This window comes from Polypterus senegalus, chromosome 16 (assembly GCF_016835505.1).
Source record: "Polypterus senegalus isolate Bchr_013 chromosome 16, ASM1683550v1, whole genome shotgun sequence".
Taxonomy (NCBI): Eukaryota; Metazoa; Chordata; class Cladistia; order Polypteriformes; family Polypteridae; genus Polypterus; species Polypterus senegalus.
Genome location: NC_053169.1, coordinates 21,266,660 through 21,286,972, shown reverse-complemented (window position 1 = coordinate 21,286,972; position 20,313 = coordinate 21,266,660). Strand labels below are relative to the sequence as shown.

General features: G+C 38.0%; 1 protein-coding gene across 6 annotated transcripts in view; it reads right to left on the bottom strand.

The window, feature by feature from the left end:
• LOC120516555 (spectrin beta chain, non-erythrocytic 1) overlaps window positions 1-20,313 on the bottom strand; it is a 256,791-nt gene that overhangs the window by 69,301 nt on the left and 167,177 nt on the right. For 4 of the 6 annotated variants that reach the window (XM_039738308.1, XM_039738311.1, XM_039738312.1 and 1 more), the window contains exons 18-23: window positions 19,009-19,221; window positions 18,553-18,705; window positions 13,710-13,918; window positions 7,991-8,174; window positions 6,545-6,706; window positions 3,952-4,293 (exon numbers count right to left, since the gene is read on the bottom strand). In XM_039738308.1, the coding sequence (XP_039594242.1) occupies window positions 3,952-4,293; window positions 6,545-6,706; window positions 7,991-8,174; window positions 13,710-13,918; window positions 18,553-18,705; window positions 19,009-19,221 (1,263 nt within the window). The remainder of the gene's footprint in view (window positions 1-3,951; window positions 4,294-6,544; window positions 6,707-7,990; window positions 8,175-13,709; window positions 13,919-18,552; window positions 18,706-19,008; window positions 19,222-20,313) is intronic. The other 2 variants (XM_039738310.1, XM_039738309.1) reach the window with 2 other exon arrangements.

The following is a 20,313-nucleotide window of genomic DNA, read 5'->3' as shown; positions in this document are numbered from 1 at the left end:
ATGACAAAGTGAAAACATGTTTTCAGAAAGGTTCACAAAAAAAACCAAACTAAAATCTCTTATTCATATAAGAATTCAGACCCTTTACTCAGTACCTTGTAGAAGACCCTTCGGCAGCAATTGCAGTCTTCTTGGGTAAGTCTCTACACGGTTTACATCGCTAGATTTGCCCGTTTATCCCATTCTTTCTGGAAGATCCTTTGAAGCTACATTAGTTTGGATGGGAAGCGTCGGTAAACTGCTATCTTCAGTTCTTTCCACACGTTCTGTTGGGTTTAAGTCTGGGCTTTGGCTGGGTCATATAAGAACATTTAGAGACTTGTGATGAAGTCACTCCAGCATTGTTTACTCTGTATATTTCAGGTCACTGTTGCTCTGAACCAGCACCCTGGAGCAAGTTTTCTTCAATGACCTCTCTGCATTTGGCCGCATTCATCTTTACCTTGTGGCAGATTGCTGGGGTCCTTACCTGGCCGGGATGCCTGGAAGGACCAGAAAGGAGCATGTATAGCTTCCGGGCCACAAGAGGGCAACCATCCTGGATTAAGAGAGGACCAAGGGAGAAGAGGGAAAAGCGGTTAACCCGTTGGGACACGTGGCCACCGCCAGGGGGCACCTTAAGCCTTGTGAAACCCGGAATTAGTTACTTCCGCCACACTCGGCAAGATGGCGGAGAAACCTACCAGGGACGCCTGGAGTGCTTCCAGTGCAAAGGGCAGTACTTCCACCAAACCAGGAAGTGCTGCCAGAAGGACGTCAGCAGCCACCTGGAGCACATCCGGGCAGGAATAAAAGGGGCCACCTTCTTACAGTCGGGGAGCTTGAGTCGGGAATGGGAGCAGGACAAAACTCCCAGGAGGAGACAGGCGGCCAAGGACTGAGAGAGAGAGAAGCCCTTATAGTGGTGATATTTGCTGTGTGCATTGTGTGTGGTGTTCGGGACTGTGATTCCTGTATTTATTTATGGAAAATAAAAGAGTGTGTTTTATAAAGATGTGGTTTCCGACTGGTGGTGTCCGGGAAAGTCTCACAACCTCAATTCTGACCAGTCTGTCTGTCCCTGGCATTGAGAAGCACCTCCACAGCATGATGCCGCTACCATCATGCGTCACTGGGCGGATGGTATTAGGATGTTGTTAGGCAGGTGATGAGCAGTGCCTGGTTTACTCCAGACATAGTGCTTGAAGTTTTGCCCAAAGAGTTAAATCTGTGTCTCATCAGACCAAAGATTTGTTTTCCTTATGTTCTCAGAATCCTTGAAATTCCATTTGGCAAACTCCAGCCATGCTCTCATATGCCTTTTACTAACATAATTTCCTGAATGATGGAGTGCTACTGAGATGGTTGGCCTTCCAACAAGTTCCGTCATCTCAGCAGAGGACTCCTGAAGTTCTGGGAGAGTGACTGTTGGGTTCTTGATTATCCCCCTGACAAAGCCCATCTTGCCCAATCTTGGAGAGACTCAGAGCTTTAGAAATACTTCTACACCCTTACCCTGATCTATTCTTCACCACAATTTCATTGTGAAGGTCTACAGAAAGTTCCCTGGACTTAATGCTTGTTTCTTGTTCTGACATTTAGTGTAAATTATGGTACTTTATATACTTTCTAAGCGATGTCCAGTAAACTATTTCTTGCCACATGTAAACTCCAATCAAGGTCTAGACACATCTCAGAAGAACTAAAGCAAACTGAGGCACCTCACCAGAATTTAGAGTGCCACAACAAAGAGTCTGAATACTTGTATAAATGAGAGATTTATTTCAGGGAAACCTAACAGATTCAGCTCTCCACCTCTATCTCTAGAAAGTTGGAGATGGCCCTAACAATTATTTGCACAAAGGAGAAGAAAAATAGTACATCCAAAAAACAGAATAAAAATGGAAGGAGAGAAATTGTTTTTAAAAATAATAAAAAGGGAGGTAAATTGTAAACAAAAGACATAAACAGAGAAAACCCAAAGGGGGAAATTTTAAAAAAGATTTGTATTTTTGGCATGGCTTTAACACCTAAAAGTTTACTTGTTTATTTTAAATCACTTTTTTGGTGGACTTTGTTCCCTTAACTGTATCCAAATACTGACATTTCACAAATAGAGAAGCAGACAAATGATACTGTATGATAAGGGGCAGATACTATTGTACATCAGGGAAATACTCCACCTCAGTGTTCACTAGTAAATAATTAGTTTAAATAACCAGAATATTCTTCCCTTTTCTACTCGAGTTTATAACTGAACAAAAGCAAAAAAGCATTAAAACAGATATATCATTGCTTGTAGAAAAGATTAACAAAAAATTCAGAAACTCGCTTCATTCACTTTAGGGTCATGGGGGGCTGGAAAGAGAAGAGCCCCGAATTTGGTGCCAGCCCCTCACATGTATTAACTGCAGTCCCCAGTTAAATTAATTTTTGGAGAGACACAAAAAAGGTGATATAATAGCATACATAGTGTGGAATATGGCTGGCAGCTTCTCCCGGCCAACACCCCCAAGCTGCCAGATGGAGCCCTTCCTGCAATATGGAAGTGCCCAGAATTCCAGCTGGGCATCATGGACATTGAAGTCTTTCTTCACAGCCCTGCTGGATAACATGGGGACTGCCAGGGGACGCTGCAGGGAGGCCCAGGGACTTTTATTTGCCTTATAGCCTGGAAGTACTTCCCAGTCGAGGGGACAGAGGAAATGACATACTTCCACGCTGAAGAAAAGGAGTTTTACCCGACCCGGAAGTGATATAAAGTCACATGGACAGAGAGAGAGAGAAACACTTCAGGGTCAAGGACTTTAAAAAGACTATGGGAGATCCCAGCAGTGGGCTGAGTTGTATTATTGACTATTGTGCTTTATTGAAGGAATAGTGGAGGTGGAGGTGCTTTGTGCACATTACTGTATGAATAAAGTCATTATTTGAACTTTTATCTGGTGTCTGGTTTGAGGGATAAAGGGGACGACAGTGCCCCCTATCTGTCACAATAGTTATATGTCTACAGTATTTAAAAACAGAAGTTGAATGAAACTACAGCCTGTGACCACAGGGCTCCTACATGACTGAACTTGAGAATCACTACCTTAGAGGAAATACTTAATTTTCCAGTATCTGCTCAAACTTTTAGGATAATCTGTTTAATGGAAAAATGAATTATTTTAAGTGAGAAAGTGAGTGATTTTAAGTGAAATGTGTTTTTAATATTGAAGTCACAGTTCACATTTAAAAAAAATGTCCATAACAAGAATAAGTTCCTAATCATTTAGTTTGAAATTCTCCAGTTTATTCAACAAAGTAAATTTTTAGGTAATAAGTCAGCATTCCTCTTTCAGATAACATATGATTTCTGACTATTCCTGGCATAAACGTTAAGTGAGATGGTTGTGAGCATTATTTTATTCAAGCCCAATTTCTGGTCAAACTCATGTCATGTCTTTCATAAAAGGCTAGTGTGGTTACAGCTCATACCATTTCTTTCGTCAAAGACTTGGATTTTGGGATTATCTCCTTGAAATGTGACTTGTACCTGATTATTTAGATAAGCTAACTACCACTCTGTCCAAACTGCTTTTGTAAGTCTTAGAGTAGAGTAGAGTGTACAGTGTGACTTCTAAAGTGAATGTAAGTTTAGGGAATATTCTTACCTCTGGAGGCTCAAACAAAGGTACAGATTACTCATATTGGTAGATCGCCAGTCTGGGTAGCATCAACAGGATATGCTTTGTAACTCAACAAATCTGTACAGTAATCTGCTGTACATATCTCCGTTAAACACACAGTGTATTTCTGCATTTGTTTAATAATAATGCACTTTATATTCCTTTGGGAGGAATTTTCCAGTTGTTTTTTCAGCAAACCAAATTAGATTTCCATGTATCTCTTTATGGTACACATTTTTAACTTGTTAGTTGTTTAAACAGCAGTAAACAAAATGCACATGGAAAAGACCCTTGACGTACTCACCCTGTGAATAGGTTCCCGGACCTCTGTTTCATCCATGGAGTCTGTGACCTGCAAGTGACTGTCAGCGGTTTTGTTAAAACTGAAGATGAGGTTCACTGTGCCCCCTAATGATGAGGTAGACGACTCTTTGAGAACCAGCAGCGGTGAATCATGAGCATCAGTGCTAAGTGGCTGGCTCCCAGATGCAGCTGATAATTTCACATTTCCAGGTCTCTGGCTGATGCTGGCCATTTCTTCGTAACAATTTTCTGTTTGATTGCTGGAGATTAGCATCCTTTGTTCTTCATGGAGTTTCAGCTGGCATCCCATAGGCCTTTCACCAGAATCTTGTTTTTCCTCCTGCTCCACAGAGGGAAAATACAAATAATTTTTAAAAATATTTTCTAGTAGGATTCTTTATTTATGATAACCTCAAACTGCAACCGAACGGTATGTATTGCTGTAGTAATTTTAGTCTGGCCATCTGGATCCAGTTTTCTATGGTTCTTCACTCACTGATGTACTCATTCATTGACTGGCTTCAGCATGTGCTCCCCGGGCTCGAGATTTCCTGTATTCTTATTATTGGGATGCCCTTGTTAGCCACAAAACTCAAGCACTGACTGGACAGCAATGACATGCTGTATACAGGGCCCAAATATCTCACTCTAGTTTAATTCTTTTTAAACTTGAAACCTTTTCATGTTGAAAATAAGAGAAACATAAATGAAACTGACAAACATGTAAGTTGTCAATTGAGTCTGCAAATGTCATTCAATAGTTTTTTAAATGTTGTGTTTTATAGGACTCTGCCTATCAAGAGGTAAGTAAATAAAATTAGGTAAGTAAAATATTATGATAATAAGACAACCTGTAAACAATCTGTTATTCAATATAGTGATATGTAAGAAGACTAGAGAATATTTGCAAAATGGTTTACGAGGTGTGGCAGAAAAGTAATGAGACTGATTTTTTATTTGCCAAAGTTTTTATTTTTTTCAAACATCAATGTTATCCCCTTCAAAGTAGTTCCCTTGGGCAACTACACACCGATGGAGACGTTGTTCCCACTGTTGGTAGCAGCGCTGGAAGTCTTCAACCGCTATGGTCTTCAGCATGTCCGTTACACTCTTTTGGATGTTTTCTAAAGTCCCAAAATGACGTCCTTTGAGGACATTTTTCAGTTTAGGAAAAAGGAAAAGTCACACAGACTGAGGTCAGGTGAATAAGGGGGCTGGGGAACCACAGGAATGCCTTTTGAGGTCAAAAATTCTGTTATGGAGAGGGCAGTTTTTCGGCACCATTTTGGCACAGACCTTCCGCATGTGCAAATGTTCAATTAAAATTTGATGAACGGTAAATCTGTTCAAATTTAATTGTTCACTCAACATTCTTAATGTTAAACGACGGTCTGATCTCACAAGAGTGTTCACACGTTCAATGTTTTCATTGGTTTTAGAAGTTGAAGTCCTCCCTGAACGGTGTTCATCTTCAACGTGTTTTCTGCCTTCCAAAAATGATTTGTGCCAGCGTAAAACTTGAGCTCGGGATAAAGAATGTTCCCCATAGGCCTGTTTTAACTTTTCAAACGTCACACTTGCCCTTTAATGGCACAACGTTGCTCCAAATTCCGCTGCTCCATTTTGCGTGACGCACAACCAAAAACACAACTCTAATAGCAGTCACATAAATCACGTAGTTAACAGAAGGAGTTGAAACTCGCACTGAGCTATGGGAGGGTACTGATACACGCGCTCTATCAAGGACAACAGCGCAGCGTTGCCAGATCGCTTGCAGTGTTGCCAGTCTCATTACTTTTCTGCCACACCTCGTATAATGGCATTTACTGTTCAATAGACTATCAAATACATTTGCTTGGTTGCAATCCATTCTTTGACAATCTGTGAAAATTATTGATAAGAAAACATTTTGATGGCAACCCAGTGGCACCGCATGCACCTAACTTGCATGTCTTTAGACTGTGGGAGGAAACCAGAGCACTTAGAGGAAACCCACGCAGACACTGGGAGAACAAGCAAACTCCACGCAGGGAGCACCCGGGAAGTGAACCCAGGTCTCCTTACTGCAAGGCAGCAGTGCTACTACTGCGCCACCGTGCCGCCCATAACAGAATGCTATGTTATAAAACTTTTAACAGTCTGACTCTTTATAGGGACATAGCAAGACAAAGACAAATATTCTGTGATACTGTGTTCAAAAGTGTTCTGAAGAATGCATGCTGGTGTGTAGATGCCATCTTGTTCTCTCTTTTACCCTGACCTGAAACACCCAGATCACCTTTAGAATGGCCAAAATCCAGAGGCTTTACCCTCTGCCTGCCAATGAACAGCAACTTTGTCAGGCCTTCCTGTAAGAATAAGATGAAGTTTGGCAACTGGAGATTTAGAGGTTAATTGGCTCCGAGCTCCAGAGGTGTTTACACAAGAAATCAACAACTAAATGACAACTATTGTTGATATTCAAAGTTGTTGTTTTCTGTTGTTTTTGTTGCTGGCCTATTTGTAACCTCTATTATTCTCATGTACTGTATGTATTGATGCTTTAGCAATTTTTTTATAAGTATATTATAGTGTTGAGTCTGTTTAAAACTAACCTGATCTGGCAGAGGTATACCAGACACCATAGCTTCTGAATAGATTATATCCCCCTTTGGCTCAGATTTTCGCTTCCCGTGGTTAAGGTGGTGTTTCTGTGTCTTCCAGCGAACTAAAATCCAGCCTAACATGCTCCTCAGCTCATCTGTCCTCTCCTTAATCTACAGGAAAGCATAAACAGAAAGCTCTTTAGGATAATGCCACCTAATAAGCAATTCTATAATAGATAGATAGATAGATAGATAGATAGATAGATAGATAGATAGATAGATAGATAGATAGATAGATAGATACTTTATTAATCCCAAGGGGAAATTCACATAATCCAGCAGCAGTATACTGATACAAAGAAACAATATTAAATTAAATAGTAATAAAAATGAAAAAAATTAAAATACAATTAATGTTAGCATGAAAAAAATTAAAATAAAATTAATGTTAGCACATATGATGTAATGAATTCATCTTAATGGTTAAAACAAAACATAAAATAAAATAAAAAATACAATTCAAATACAAATTTACATTTGTTCATCCATTTACTGAACCCACTTAATCCATTTTAGAGTCTTATGAAGCTGAAGCCCTTCCATGAAGCAGCTGCTATAAGATATTAATCAATCCTGGACTTGATGCCAGTCCACAACAGGGCATACTCACACAAACTCATATGCAGACAATACTGAATGGCCAATTAACCAAACATACATGGCTTTGGAATGTAGAAAGAAATCCAGTTAGTGTATGGAGATAACCTCACACATATGTGGGAAAAGCATATCTAATCCACACAGGCAGCATCAGGTCCATAATTTAGACCTAGTCCTCTAGAACTGTGTTATCAGAGTTACCTATCTATTTATCTTGGGAAACAGTGATTGCAACATGACACCTCTACATCTTCAAACAATGCTGTTGTCCAGTGTACCGCACTGCACGCTGTGTTCCTAATTATTTCCTAATGGGGAGCTTTTACCTATGCCAGCAGCAGCAGGTACAAGCACTGGAACTATTCCAGAACATGATGAAAGTCCAATAGGGGAGCATGGAAGCAAACAACTGAACTTTCTCATAATACATCTAGTTACCATATTGCTGTTGGAAAACAACTGCAATTTCAGGAAGAAACCCACATAAAACTAGAGAAATCATGAAAGTTCTACATAAAAGACATAATGGCTAATATATTACCAGGAGTCCAGGCATCACGCTGCACAGTGTAATACCCATGAAAATAATTCAATGTAAAATGTAATTCTCAACATTTACAAAATGGACTAGGAGAAAAAAAATAGGTAGATATTAAAAATTAAACAAACACCTACTGTATAAGAGCTGAATATGGATTTGAGGATTTGGATTAACACAATATGGGTTCCAAAGGTAAATGTGGATATAACTATTTTCAAAGTAACACATATTCTTAGTAAAGAATAACAGCATACCACCATTGTCAAATGATGATCTTCATTGATTAACTTCTGTCCTGCTGCAGCCAGCTCTTCAAACTCTTGAAACTTTTGTTCAATCTTTATATCCAGTTCTTTCGTCATTGCTGTTTGGCCAACTTCAGCAAGCTTTGCTGCATTCTCAGAGAAAATACAACTTCTGGTTTCTTCAGTCCATGAGCTGTCAGTAAAAACGGTAATTTATTGTATTTGCTAAAAATGAAAAGTTCCACCCAAAGAGACAGTAACTAGCTATTTCTTTTTCACAAGTTAGAATATTGTGAAGAGAAACTTCCCAATTCCAGTATATTACTAGGCTCACAGATTACTTTCATTAAAATGAAATGAGATAGTTGAGTTAAACACTGTGATACCATGCAGCAAGTGAAAATGCTGGGTCTCCTGCCTTAACTTGGAGATTATTTGTGGCTTACAGTACATGGCATATTTACATTTATTACATAAAATACATGGCATATTTATATTTATTCATAAAATATTTCTTTTATACTCTGTTTACAAGTCTTATTTGATGACATCTTCTACTTAGATATGAATATGTTTGTCAGCTTCGCCTGCCCCAAGATACTTAGTCTTGGTTCCTGCTAGAAGTGCTCTTTTAAGGCAAGCTGAAGGAAGATCCACATCAGTAATGCTGCTCAACAGTCATGATGTGGGTTTCCTTAACGTGACAGCAACTGCTCAGTACACATTAGTCATCTTTTATAGCCAGATATTTTTTCCTAATCCAGACGCCCCTATTTATTAGAAACATTTGTGGCTGATATTTGTATTCACCATACCAAAGTATTTGTAATCATTTTTTAAAAAGACATCTTCTATACCTGGAAATGAAAGTCATTTGATGTAATACTAATGCTACTCTAATGCCTAAATTATTTTTCCTAATATTTATATCACTGTCTGCAAATATGGAATTGTGTAGTATTATTATGTCATACATTGTTTATTTTGTTCCAACTGTTTGTAATGAAGGTTACCTGGAAAAGGCCCTTATTACTATCATATCACGGACACAGTACATAAACCCTTTCAATGTGTGCTTGTTCTTGATTTTTCACATGAAAATGTAAATTCACCCTTGGGTTTCTTTCAATAGAAAATATTGTACTGCATTCACCTGAAATACTAGGCACTATATATAGTGGGAACCAGGCCGGACACAGACAGGCAGACATCATTTTGTCACCCAACACACGTTTATTTACACTATTTACAAGTATGTGACACACACAACCCAGTGCCGCAGCACCAATCACCCTCAGTCCAGGCCCTCAACACAATGCCTTTCCTCTCTTCACAGGTCCACCTCCACTCCTCTCCTCCGAGCTCTGTCCTCCTCCACCCGACTCCAGCCATCGAATAGAGGGAGGTGGCCCCTTATATACACGCCCGGATGTACTCTAGATGCTTCCCGAAACTCTTCCACCGGCACTCCTCTGTGTGGTGGAAATGCCAGCTGTGCACCCGGAAGCACTCCGGATGTCCCCGGTCCTCTTCCCCCCAGCACTTCTGGCTGTGGTGGAAGTGCTGAGGTCCAGGGCTCCAAAGGAACTGGGGCGCCCCCTGGCGGTGACCACGGATACAGAGCTTTAAAGCTCAACCCTGTAGGGGCCCGTGGTCAGGGCAGTTGCCCCCTCGTGGTCTGGAGGAGGCGCAAGCCCTCCTCCGGTCCTCCTGGCTGGGTACCGCCCCAGCCACTCGCCACAGTATATATATATATATATATATGTATATATATATATATATATATATATATATATATATATATATATATATATATATATATATATATATATTCCCTTTACAATTCTACATTCTTTCTCGACCAAATTTTGCATAGTTGCTCTCTAGGACCATACCAACAAGACAGACTACTTTGGCACACACATTTTTGACCCTGGTTCCAGTATTTTTTTTTTCTTTGGTAGGTGCAGCATGCTCCCAACCATGGTCCATGCTACAATTTTCACACTAATGCAACCTATTAGCTCAGAGCAAGTATTGCAATCCTATACCCTTTGACCGATCTGTACAAAAGTTTGCATATTTATTCTCTAGGACTGTATGGAGAAAACAGACTACTTCCAAACCCAAAATTTTGACCTTGGGGACCCAGTATTTTTTTCCTGTGCGATATTAAAATGCTGTATAATCACTATCATTCTGGGTGTGATAATTGGGCTTTCATCCCAAACGGCAAGTGTCAAGTATACAGTATACAAGCGACTGAAAGGACATATTTTCTTATCTTCTGTGACTGTCTCCATCACCACTTAGCTCCACAGGAGAGCCTGGACAGGAATTATAACAGTAAGCTTCATTTAAAAGAATGATGGAGTACTTCTGTTTCCATAAAACCCCATTTTGTTGCAGGCCATGCAAAATCATAAACTGTTCTGCATTTCAGGGTTTGAATAGGCTGCACTTCTTTTTTTGTCGCTTTTTAATTTTGTTTACATGAATTTATATTTTTAATATGTTAGTAAATTCTAAACATCTGCTTCAAACATTAATGAGTCACCCAAATGTTTTACTTTAACGTTATGGCTTCCAGGTGTATTTATTATGTTTCTTATTTAGGCTGAAATACACTGATGTGTAGCAGTGAAATATATATTTATAATCTTTTCCATAATTCAATACTGGTTTAGTAAAGACAGCACTATGTAATTGAGACTAGCGCATCTTAATACGTAACCTGAGCTGCTACAGAAATTTTAAATTGATTACATTTTGCCTGAAGAAGGGGCCTGAGTTGCCTCAAAAGCTTGCATATTGTAATCTTTTTAGTTAGCCAATAAAAGGTGTCATTTTGGTTGACTTCTCACTACATCCATAATGGCTAACACGGTACAACACCCTACTACTGAAATGCACAAAAATTTCAATTTTTCTTTCTTCCTTTTCTTTGAAGCTAACTACATTCCATTAAAAGAGTGCACTGGATTTCTTAATGTATAATATTTTATAAGTAGTGCTAATTTATATTTTATTAAAAAAATCAATCACTTATATAGACGTTTATGGTATGCAAGGCATGATGCTTGAGAGTTTATAGTGGGTAAGATGGTCAACTAATTTTAGGCTTCAACCCTGTAACTAGTGGTTAATTTCAGATTTCCGAGTTTCTTTAGTGAACAATCTCACCAAGTCCTTAGAGAGCCTTATACTTCTGGCTACCTGGAGAATCAGTAGCAGCTCCTCTGACTCACTAGGAATGCAGATGAAGGATGCACACAGTCAAACTTTTGCTATGATAAAAATAAAACACTATAATAGGTTCTGACTTGATGATCCTAAGTGTAGAAACACTCACCTTTGATAATATTTATAAGCTAAAATGTCCACTAAATGGTGGTTAATTCACATTTATTGCTGTGTGATGTGTATATGCTGGAAGCATTTGGGCATAAGGAAGGAACCAACCCTGGAGAGGGCACCAGACCATTATTTGGCAAACACTTGCATATAAACCTTTACTCATTGGTATTAGGTCAATTTAAAGTCATAAATGTGCCTAACATGTGTCTTTGGGATGAGGAAAGAAGAAAAGAATACTAGGATTTAAACCCTTGAGGAGAACATGTAAACTCCACAGACAGTGATCAAAGTGGGATTCAATCCCACTGTCCTGGGGCTGTGGGACAGCAATGCTAACCACTGTTACAACATGCCACCTATTTCATAGTTAAAAAATACATTTTACTGTTTTAAAATAAATGTAATAAATTAAAACAATACGATTATGAGCTTTTATTAACTGTACTTGGCAAACGGCCTGCAAGAGAATGAGAATAAACAGATTGCTTAGCTCCTGAATTGTGCTCGAGTAGATTTTCAAAGCAGTGAGTTAAAATGTCCAGCTACGTAGCTGCTAATATACAACAATGCAGAGCAAGGATAGTCCATTATAGGAGGTTCAGAAAATGAAAGCTTGTCCCCTCTGGTCATAACAATTTAAATTTACTATTAAAAATAGAGCAATCTAACACAACATTTATTGATTTAGTGTCATAGAGATTAATGTAAAGACTCCACCACTGCTGTTCTCACAAAGCCTGCATGGGTATTGAAACCACATAGTTATAATCTTTGCCAACCAAAAATGACAGACTCCCTGTAAGTCCCTAAATAGTCCACAGTTGATAATTCCTGAAATTCTTTATTAAACTGAAATTCTCTAGTGGTGTTTTACACTTGCTCTTAAAATATCCTGATGATAAATAAGACGCCTGTCACAATGTCACACACAGACATGGGCACATAGCAATGATACAAACACCTCCAGCTACAGCTAAAACAAACAAGGAGGTCGATAATGTCATTGATATGTAATTTTTGTAAAGAAAATCTTTAAAAGCAGAATAATAAAAATAATTTTGACAGAATAATAAAAACAAAAACATAAAATAATAACAAGAAAAGTAATGTCCAAACCCTAACACCACCTCAACTTTTCAGCTATGCCAACAGACATTCTTTAATGTGCTCACTACAAGCACTGTTGTAATTGGCAGCTGCATTCCCTCGTGCTGCCAGTTGAACTGAGGCACCTCCTCTGATCACCCTCTGCAGTAACCTCCTACGTATACTTCAGGTTTTTGGCAGCATCTCTATAGACATTAGGTCAGTTTTCAGTTTGATTTTGAATGAGCACAGGATATACCAATCTGCTTTCTTAATTCTTTATAAACGTATTAATGCAAAACAAACCTACTTCTTATCAATGTGTATCTGCTCATACAACTTTCATAAATGACTCATTCAGTCTAATATGCTGATTTTTAGAATGCAGGGGATACCAGGGCACCCAACAAAAACCCATGATGATATGTAAAGAACTTGGAAACTCTACCCAGGCCGACAATAGCACTGGCCACTGTTTGACTTTGTCTCCTCCTCACATGTTGCAACTATTATTGTCGTTCATTTCCAGTTATTGTCTCCTTTAAGTATCTACTAAATGTTTTTAGTGTTTCAGTAAATGTTCAGAGAAGATACCAAAGTTCAGTTATTTGTATATTAGAGATGATGTCATCTGTGGCAGCAGACACATCAATGAAAGTGAAGTAGTTAAAAAACTCTAACTGAAATTCAATATTCTCTATACCTGCTTATGAACATCTTTGTACTTATAACCTGCTAATCCAGGAAACGATCCTGTAACAAAGAAGATTAAACCATGCCCAATTTTAGGATGACGGAGCAAAACCAGTATAACTGCAGAAGAACTCACACAAATATAAGGACAAAATATTAACTCTTAGGGGCAGCTCGGTGGCGCAGTGTTAGCGCTGCTGCCTCGCAGTTAGGAGACCTGGGTTCGCTTCCCATATCTGCGTGGGTTTTCTCCAGGTATTCCGGTTTCCTCCCACAGTCCAAAGACATGCAGGTTAGGTGCATTGGTGATCCTAAATTGTCCCTGGTGTGTGCTTGGTGTGTGGGTGTGTGTGTGCCCTGCGGTGCCCAGGATTTATTCCTGTCTTGCGCCCTGTGCTGGCTGGGATTGATTCCAGCAGACCCCTGTGTTAGTATATAGCGGGTTGGAAAATGACTGACTGACTAACTCTTATTACAGACAGTTAGGCAGTTCCTAGGTTAGGACTCAACCCTAAGACTCTAGAGCTCTAAGGCAGCTGTGCTAGTCAGTATACCACCACTAAATAACATGACATCACAAAATAAAACTTACATCATTGCCAGGTAATTTCTAAAGAAATCCTGCAGTAGCCTGGCCTGGTTTAGTCTTTCTCGACTTTCTGCAATGATTGTGCCAAGATCTTCCCAGGCTTTCAATGTCCTTCGTACCTCTTCCTCTAGGGCATGTGCTCTCAAGGTCTCAAAGCGAATAGTTTGATTTTCTAATTCTTCAACTTCTTCTTTGACAACTTCATAGTCAATCTAAACAATGAAAGAAGTACTGCATATGTCTAAACACAGCAATAGTGAAGCAGTAGCACAGAGCTAGAAAATAAAACTTAAAAGATATCAACAATGAATTAGATTATGTTGCAGTTACACAGTACATACATATTTAGATTAAATAATCTTAAAAGGTTATTACTCCCTATATTTGCAGTCTTATTTTATATATTAATAGAAATCCTGATCATAATCAGTTAGATGCTTGCTGGGAAGAAACAAACATAAATAACATAAATAATTTGAGAATTCGTTTGCAGTAATCTTGTATTATGCAAAACACTGGATGCTTTCTTTATGACTGTGTTTATGTCTGGAAGTAAGATTACATCATTTTTTTCGTTATGGGTATTGCATTCCAACAGCTGCCTGCATTCAGATAAACGTGATGCTGGTCCAAACATGAGTCAGATAACACCTCAGTCCTCCCTGAGAAAAGAACATCTCCTTTATGAAGTTATATTGTGCATAGTCCTATTGGCTTCAGTTTGAACTCACAGCTCACAACAGAATACTTGCTTAGTTGCTCTTGACAAAAGAGAAAATTATTTTATAGAAAGGATTTTTGTAATTTCAGACTTATTTTAGATTTTCTGAAGCAAATACAGTAATTATATAAGCTTGAGAAAAAAAAAGAATGAAAAGATAACATGCAGCATGGTGGCACAGGGCCTACCTCAGTTGCATAGCCCATGCCTGACTGTTGCCTGTGTAGAGTTTCCATGTTCTTTTAAAGCTTTTTTCTCACTCAAAGGCATGGTGTTAAAATAATTGGTATTTATAAATTTGGCCTCTTGTGTGTGTTCCTGTGTGTCCATATTTGTTGAGTGTGCTCTGCAAGGCACAGGTGTCCTGTTCAGGGCTGGTTATTGTCTTATGTCAACAGCCACCTGAAAAGGCTCTGGCCCTCTGCAATTCTGAAATGGATTAAGGGAGTTAGAGAAAAACACTTTATATTCACAGTCATGAAGGGACAGAACCTGTCCCAATTCAAGGCAGAAATCAACCGTGGACAGGGTTGCAATCCAATATACTTTCACTCATAGCAAAATAATTTATAGCTGGCACTTAACATGAATGTCATGGTGATGTGGAAGGAAAATCCACACAGACAATGAATGAACAAGTAGACTCCATGCATTCAGTATAATGTCTGAACTCGGAAAAAACCAGGAAGACTTATTGCACTAAGATATAGTATATTTAAAGAAAAATGTGTTTAATTAATGTTGGACTAAACATAATAGTATGTGATTAAGACAGAGAGGTGCTTTTCTCTTTGCTTAAGTAGAGGAATTTGTGAATTCTTGGGGCTGTAGAAGCTTTCAACTGCACCACTATACTGTCAAGTAATACAGTGTAGCTTAACTGACAAAAGGTAAGTGCTGCTGATTTAATGTTTACTGACCTTAGAAATATCAAATGTATTCTCTGTATATCTGTTCCTATACCCTACATCTGCTATTCTTGTAGTGCAGAACAAATGCATAATCTCTTACATTCTATAAGACTTGTGTGAACGGTGACTGCTCCTAGACATTACCAAATGAAAGTGCATCTGCTGTAGATTAACAGGACTTTTAAATATACGTCAAACATGCAGGCATATTTAATAAGACATACAGTATCGTATCAGAGAGGTGGGGAAATTTGCCATTCCAATGCAACTGACCCTCTACTTTATACCTCAAAGTTCAAAATGGACACCTAAGATCAACTAAACTTATTTGTAACACAAAGTAATATATGTAAATGTTGAATACAATTGTCTAATGTTTTTGTTGTATCGTTATTACTTCTTTATATGTAAATGTTGAATACATTTGTCTAATTTTTTTTTGTATCTTTATTAGTTCTTTATATGTAAATGTTGAATAAATTTGTCTAATGTTTTTTGTTGTATCTTTATTAGTTCTTTCGCAGCATCAAATTAAACAGAACTAGATGCAGCTGCACCAACTTTATTAAAAAAAGAGGAATGTGGAGTGTAAATTAATTTCAAAGCACAGCACAGCTGTTGTTTTAATCAAGTAAAAAAGGCCACACAAATAATGTGTTTTATAAAAGTTCTAAATAATTAAAACATTTCAGTCTGTTCATGTGCAAGAATTAATAGCAACAAAATTATGCTGTACTCATTTATGGTTGCAACCAAATTTACAGGAAATTAAATATTTTTCTCATGGTTTCCTTACTCAGCACAGTAACCACATTGCATGTGTACTAGGCAGGCATTTGTGTGGTTATTAGTGACCACCATCCAATTAGTCTCATTTTTCCATTTTGCCTATACTATGGCACAAAAGCAAATGAAAGATGTGACGTTCTGCTTATGGCTATAGCTTCATCCACCCATTTTGAATCCTATGTATGTAATTTATAACTGTATTGAAGTCAAAATCTGCCATGAATGGAACTGCACAGCACATTTAAGTATTCTTTAGATTAACATGTGGCACAACTGTTTTCTTTAAATACTACTGTCTAGATGCACCAAAAAATGGCTGCAACTGCTGTGTCTGATATTAGCAGTAAGCAGGGCTTACTATTTTAAAAATAAAAAGAACAACACATACAATTATATTCTTAAGTTAGTTACTACTCTTATTCTGTCCTCATTCACATTCATTCAATTTTCCAAAAAATTAATCAAAAAATGATTTTGGTTTCTTTTTGATTTATTCATGTTTTCAATGCATTCTTTGAAATTACATACTTCCATTCAACTCAATTCAACAAGATATTTAATTAAAGGTGAAAATTCAGTAAATTTCTGGATGGAATGTTCAATGCACATAAACTAGAAGACTACATAACAAGTCATACAAATGGAATGCCACTGCAAGCCTGAAAAGTTACAAGTGTGAAGGGGCATTACTACCTGAGACAATATTAATTATCTTTTGAGTAATATAATTTACTATCAATTCAATAAGCTTCACAATATTACAGGATGCAGAATAATATACTATATATATAGTCATGCATGTTGCCTGAGGTTCCTCTTCTGGGCTCATCAGGGAGGAGTGGTGGCTCTGAGGCTAGAGATCTGCAATGGCAATCGGAAAGTTTCCGATTCGAATCCTGTAAATGTCAATAGGGACTCTGCTCTGTTGGGCACTTGAGCAAGGCCCTTAACCTGCAATTGCTGAGCGTCCTGAGTAGTGAGAAAAGCGCTATATAAATGCAAAGAATTATTATCACTACCACTTTGCGACACGAGGGGTGCTGTCGCTGATGGTATCATCTCTGTTTTCTACCACAGCCCTGAGAAACTGTCCACTGAGCTCAGCTGACTCTGTCCCTTCCAGTGCCCTCACTATAAAGTTGAGGCACTCCTGGCATGGTTTGTCTCATTCTGGAGAGAGCAGAACGCAGAACAGAGCTCCCATCTAGCTACTGACCACTCTACAGAGCCTTGAACCTGGCTGATTACTTTGATTTATTATTTTATGTTTTTTTTTTTTATTACTCTGCGTGCAATTGAGTGCCTATTTAAGTTGTTTAGCGTTGGTAAAAGGTGACCCATTTGGGGTGCCCCAACATTTTTTTTTTGTGACCAGTGTGTTCCCTCGGTTGACACCAATATACAGTGATCCCTCGCTATATCGTGCTTCGACTTTCGCGGCTTCACTCCATCGCAGATTTTAAATGTAAGCATATCTAAATATATTTCACGAATTTTTCGCTGGTTCGCGTATTTCTGCGGCCAATGAGTCTTTTAATTTATGGTACATGCTTCCTCAGTTGGTTTGCCCAGTTAATTTCATACAAGGGACGCTATTGGTGGATGGCTGAGAAGCTACCCAATCAGAGCACGTATTACATATAAAATAAAACTCCTCAATGATATACAATGTGTTTCCCACACAGTACTTCGCATACTTGAAAGCCCAAACAGCATGTATTGATTTTTGATTGTTTGCTTTTTCTCTCTCTGACATTCTCTGCTCCAGACGGAGGGGCTGTTCGGAAGAGGGGCTGTGACTCCTTTCACATTGCTCCCTTCCTTGCAGCTGCTTTCTCCGGCGGTGCTTTGCATACTTAAAAGCCCGGGCAGCCCTATTGAATTTTGATTGTTTGCTTTTCTCTCTCTCTCTGACATTCTCTGCTCCTGACACGCACTCCTTTGAAGAGGAAGATATGTTTGCATTCTTTTAATTGTGGGACGGAACTGTCATCTCTGTCTTGTCATGGAGCACAGTTTAAACTTTTGACTAAAGGGCGTTATTTCATGTCTAGAGGGCTCTAATAATGTTAAAAAACGTATTTAGAAGGTCGTAAACAGGTTTTCTATGCTCTAACTGCGAAAATATTCGATTTATAAATAAAGAATCCTACATCACGGAAATTAATTTATCACGGTAGAGTCTGGTACAGATTAACCGCGATAAACGAGGGTTTACTGTATATTAACTATTTCAACACTATAACATAGCATCCACTAGCACTCCTTCTGTATGCTTGTTCTCATCAGTTGTAATAACCTGAGGCATCTATAAACTGATAATAATATACCTCAGGACATATGATATACTAATCTTTGACAAAAGTGTATTATATGTAACTGAAGGTGTACTGTATAATCAAGGAACACAGTTAGATATAGTCACCTCCATGTCTTCTTGCTGGTTGGTCAAATTTTCCAAGGCACAGAGATCTGGTTTACACTTCACAGCCATTTCAGTTTCCACCTTAGGAATTTCAGCACACAGCTCTCTATTCTTTGACATTAGCTGACTGATTCTTAGTGAGATGTTAGAATGCTAAATGAGAAAAGGAAGGACATTGCATATTAAACAAGGATGATATTATTTTACTGTTTATTTGAGTCAAACTGTGCTTCAGTAGTGACATGTGCCTTCTTAAGGCACTAAAGAAATAAAGCCATGCATGATCTTACAGGGATTATGAACAGATTCATTTTGCAGATATTTTTATGTATGGATTAAATAACCAAATGTCTTTAAAATGGAAGAACAACACTTCATTTAGAAACATCACTGCCTTTTGTTCTTATCACAATGCACTTACTAGTCATTAAGTCAAACAAAAAAAGTCGCACCTACCAGGATGAATAAATCTTCAATTTCAAGTTCTTCAGTCAGGGACATGCCCCTCTCTCTCACAGTATCATTTAACATTTCCACAGCTTCTCGTAGTTCCTCCATAGGGTCTGCAATGTTGTCAGAGTCAAACCTTCCACTGTCAATGAAATGGGGGTCTACTTCCACTAAAGGTAAAGGGCAAGACTCTGGAAGAGTTGTGTCGCGATGTTGGCTCTGCAATTAAAGCGTTTGTTTTTAACACACGATTATATTCATTCAAATCAATCAATGTAATTACTTTTTATAAAGACTCTTTTATGATCATTACATTACAACCACTTACTGTTCAAGGCTAATTCATCAGAATTTAATTTACAAAATATGATTTTGTGAAATATGTTTAGCTTCAAACAATGTTTCCTTTGTTGTTTGCTATTATTCTGAAAGCATGGTAAAGTTCTTTGTAATAACTTGTATCTGAAAGTTACTATAAAAAAAGATGTACTTATTGGTTAAAGGTTGGTAAGAAATGTCAGTGGTTAGTGCTACTGCATTACAACTACAGGAGCCTGGATTTAATTACGACGCTGGTCACTGTCTATGTCAGGGCTGTTCAATTACAATTTCAATTGGGCCAGATTTTCAAAGCAATAAATTTAGCTGGGCCAGACATTTTCAACAGCCAGTAAGCAGCAGGTAATGACAAATTTTAAATCAACACAAATGAATGTCTTTAAAAACAAGTAATGTTTATTCCTTATTTCTCTTTTACATTTGGTCATCTCACTTCTGAAATAAAAAATAAACATTTTGCTCACATCTGACTCAGGCAAATCTCAAAGTGCATAAAATCAAAATGTGCACAGTAATAGCAATAACATTTGTCTCCATTTTGAAATGAGATCTACGAAATGTTTAAGAGCAAGGCATCAGGTATGGTGTGAAAGTAGATTGGTATATTTATTTTAGTGATTTGTCTTCAAAATGTCTTTTTACAGAGTTCTTTGTATCAAGTAATTAATTATTAATTATAATTATTACTATTATTTTTTTTACTTAATCTTATTTTTCTTGTTTCTTTGTTGATAAGCACCCGTTGAAGAATTTATTGGTAACAAAACATATAGTGCATACACCAAAACAACTGAAGTAACAACTAACAAAGTGCCATTTTTGATATGGTAAAATGACTGTAATACACTTGCAACCTTAAAACGCAGACTTCATCACATTGCTGTGTGTGACAAAACATTAGGCAGTTGACTGCTCACACATGTTTACTGATGGACAGGCTGGCATTTTGCATGGAGTATGTGTTAAATCAAA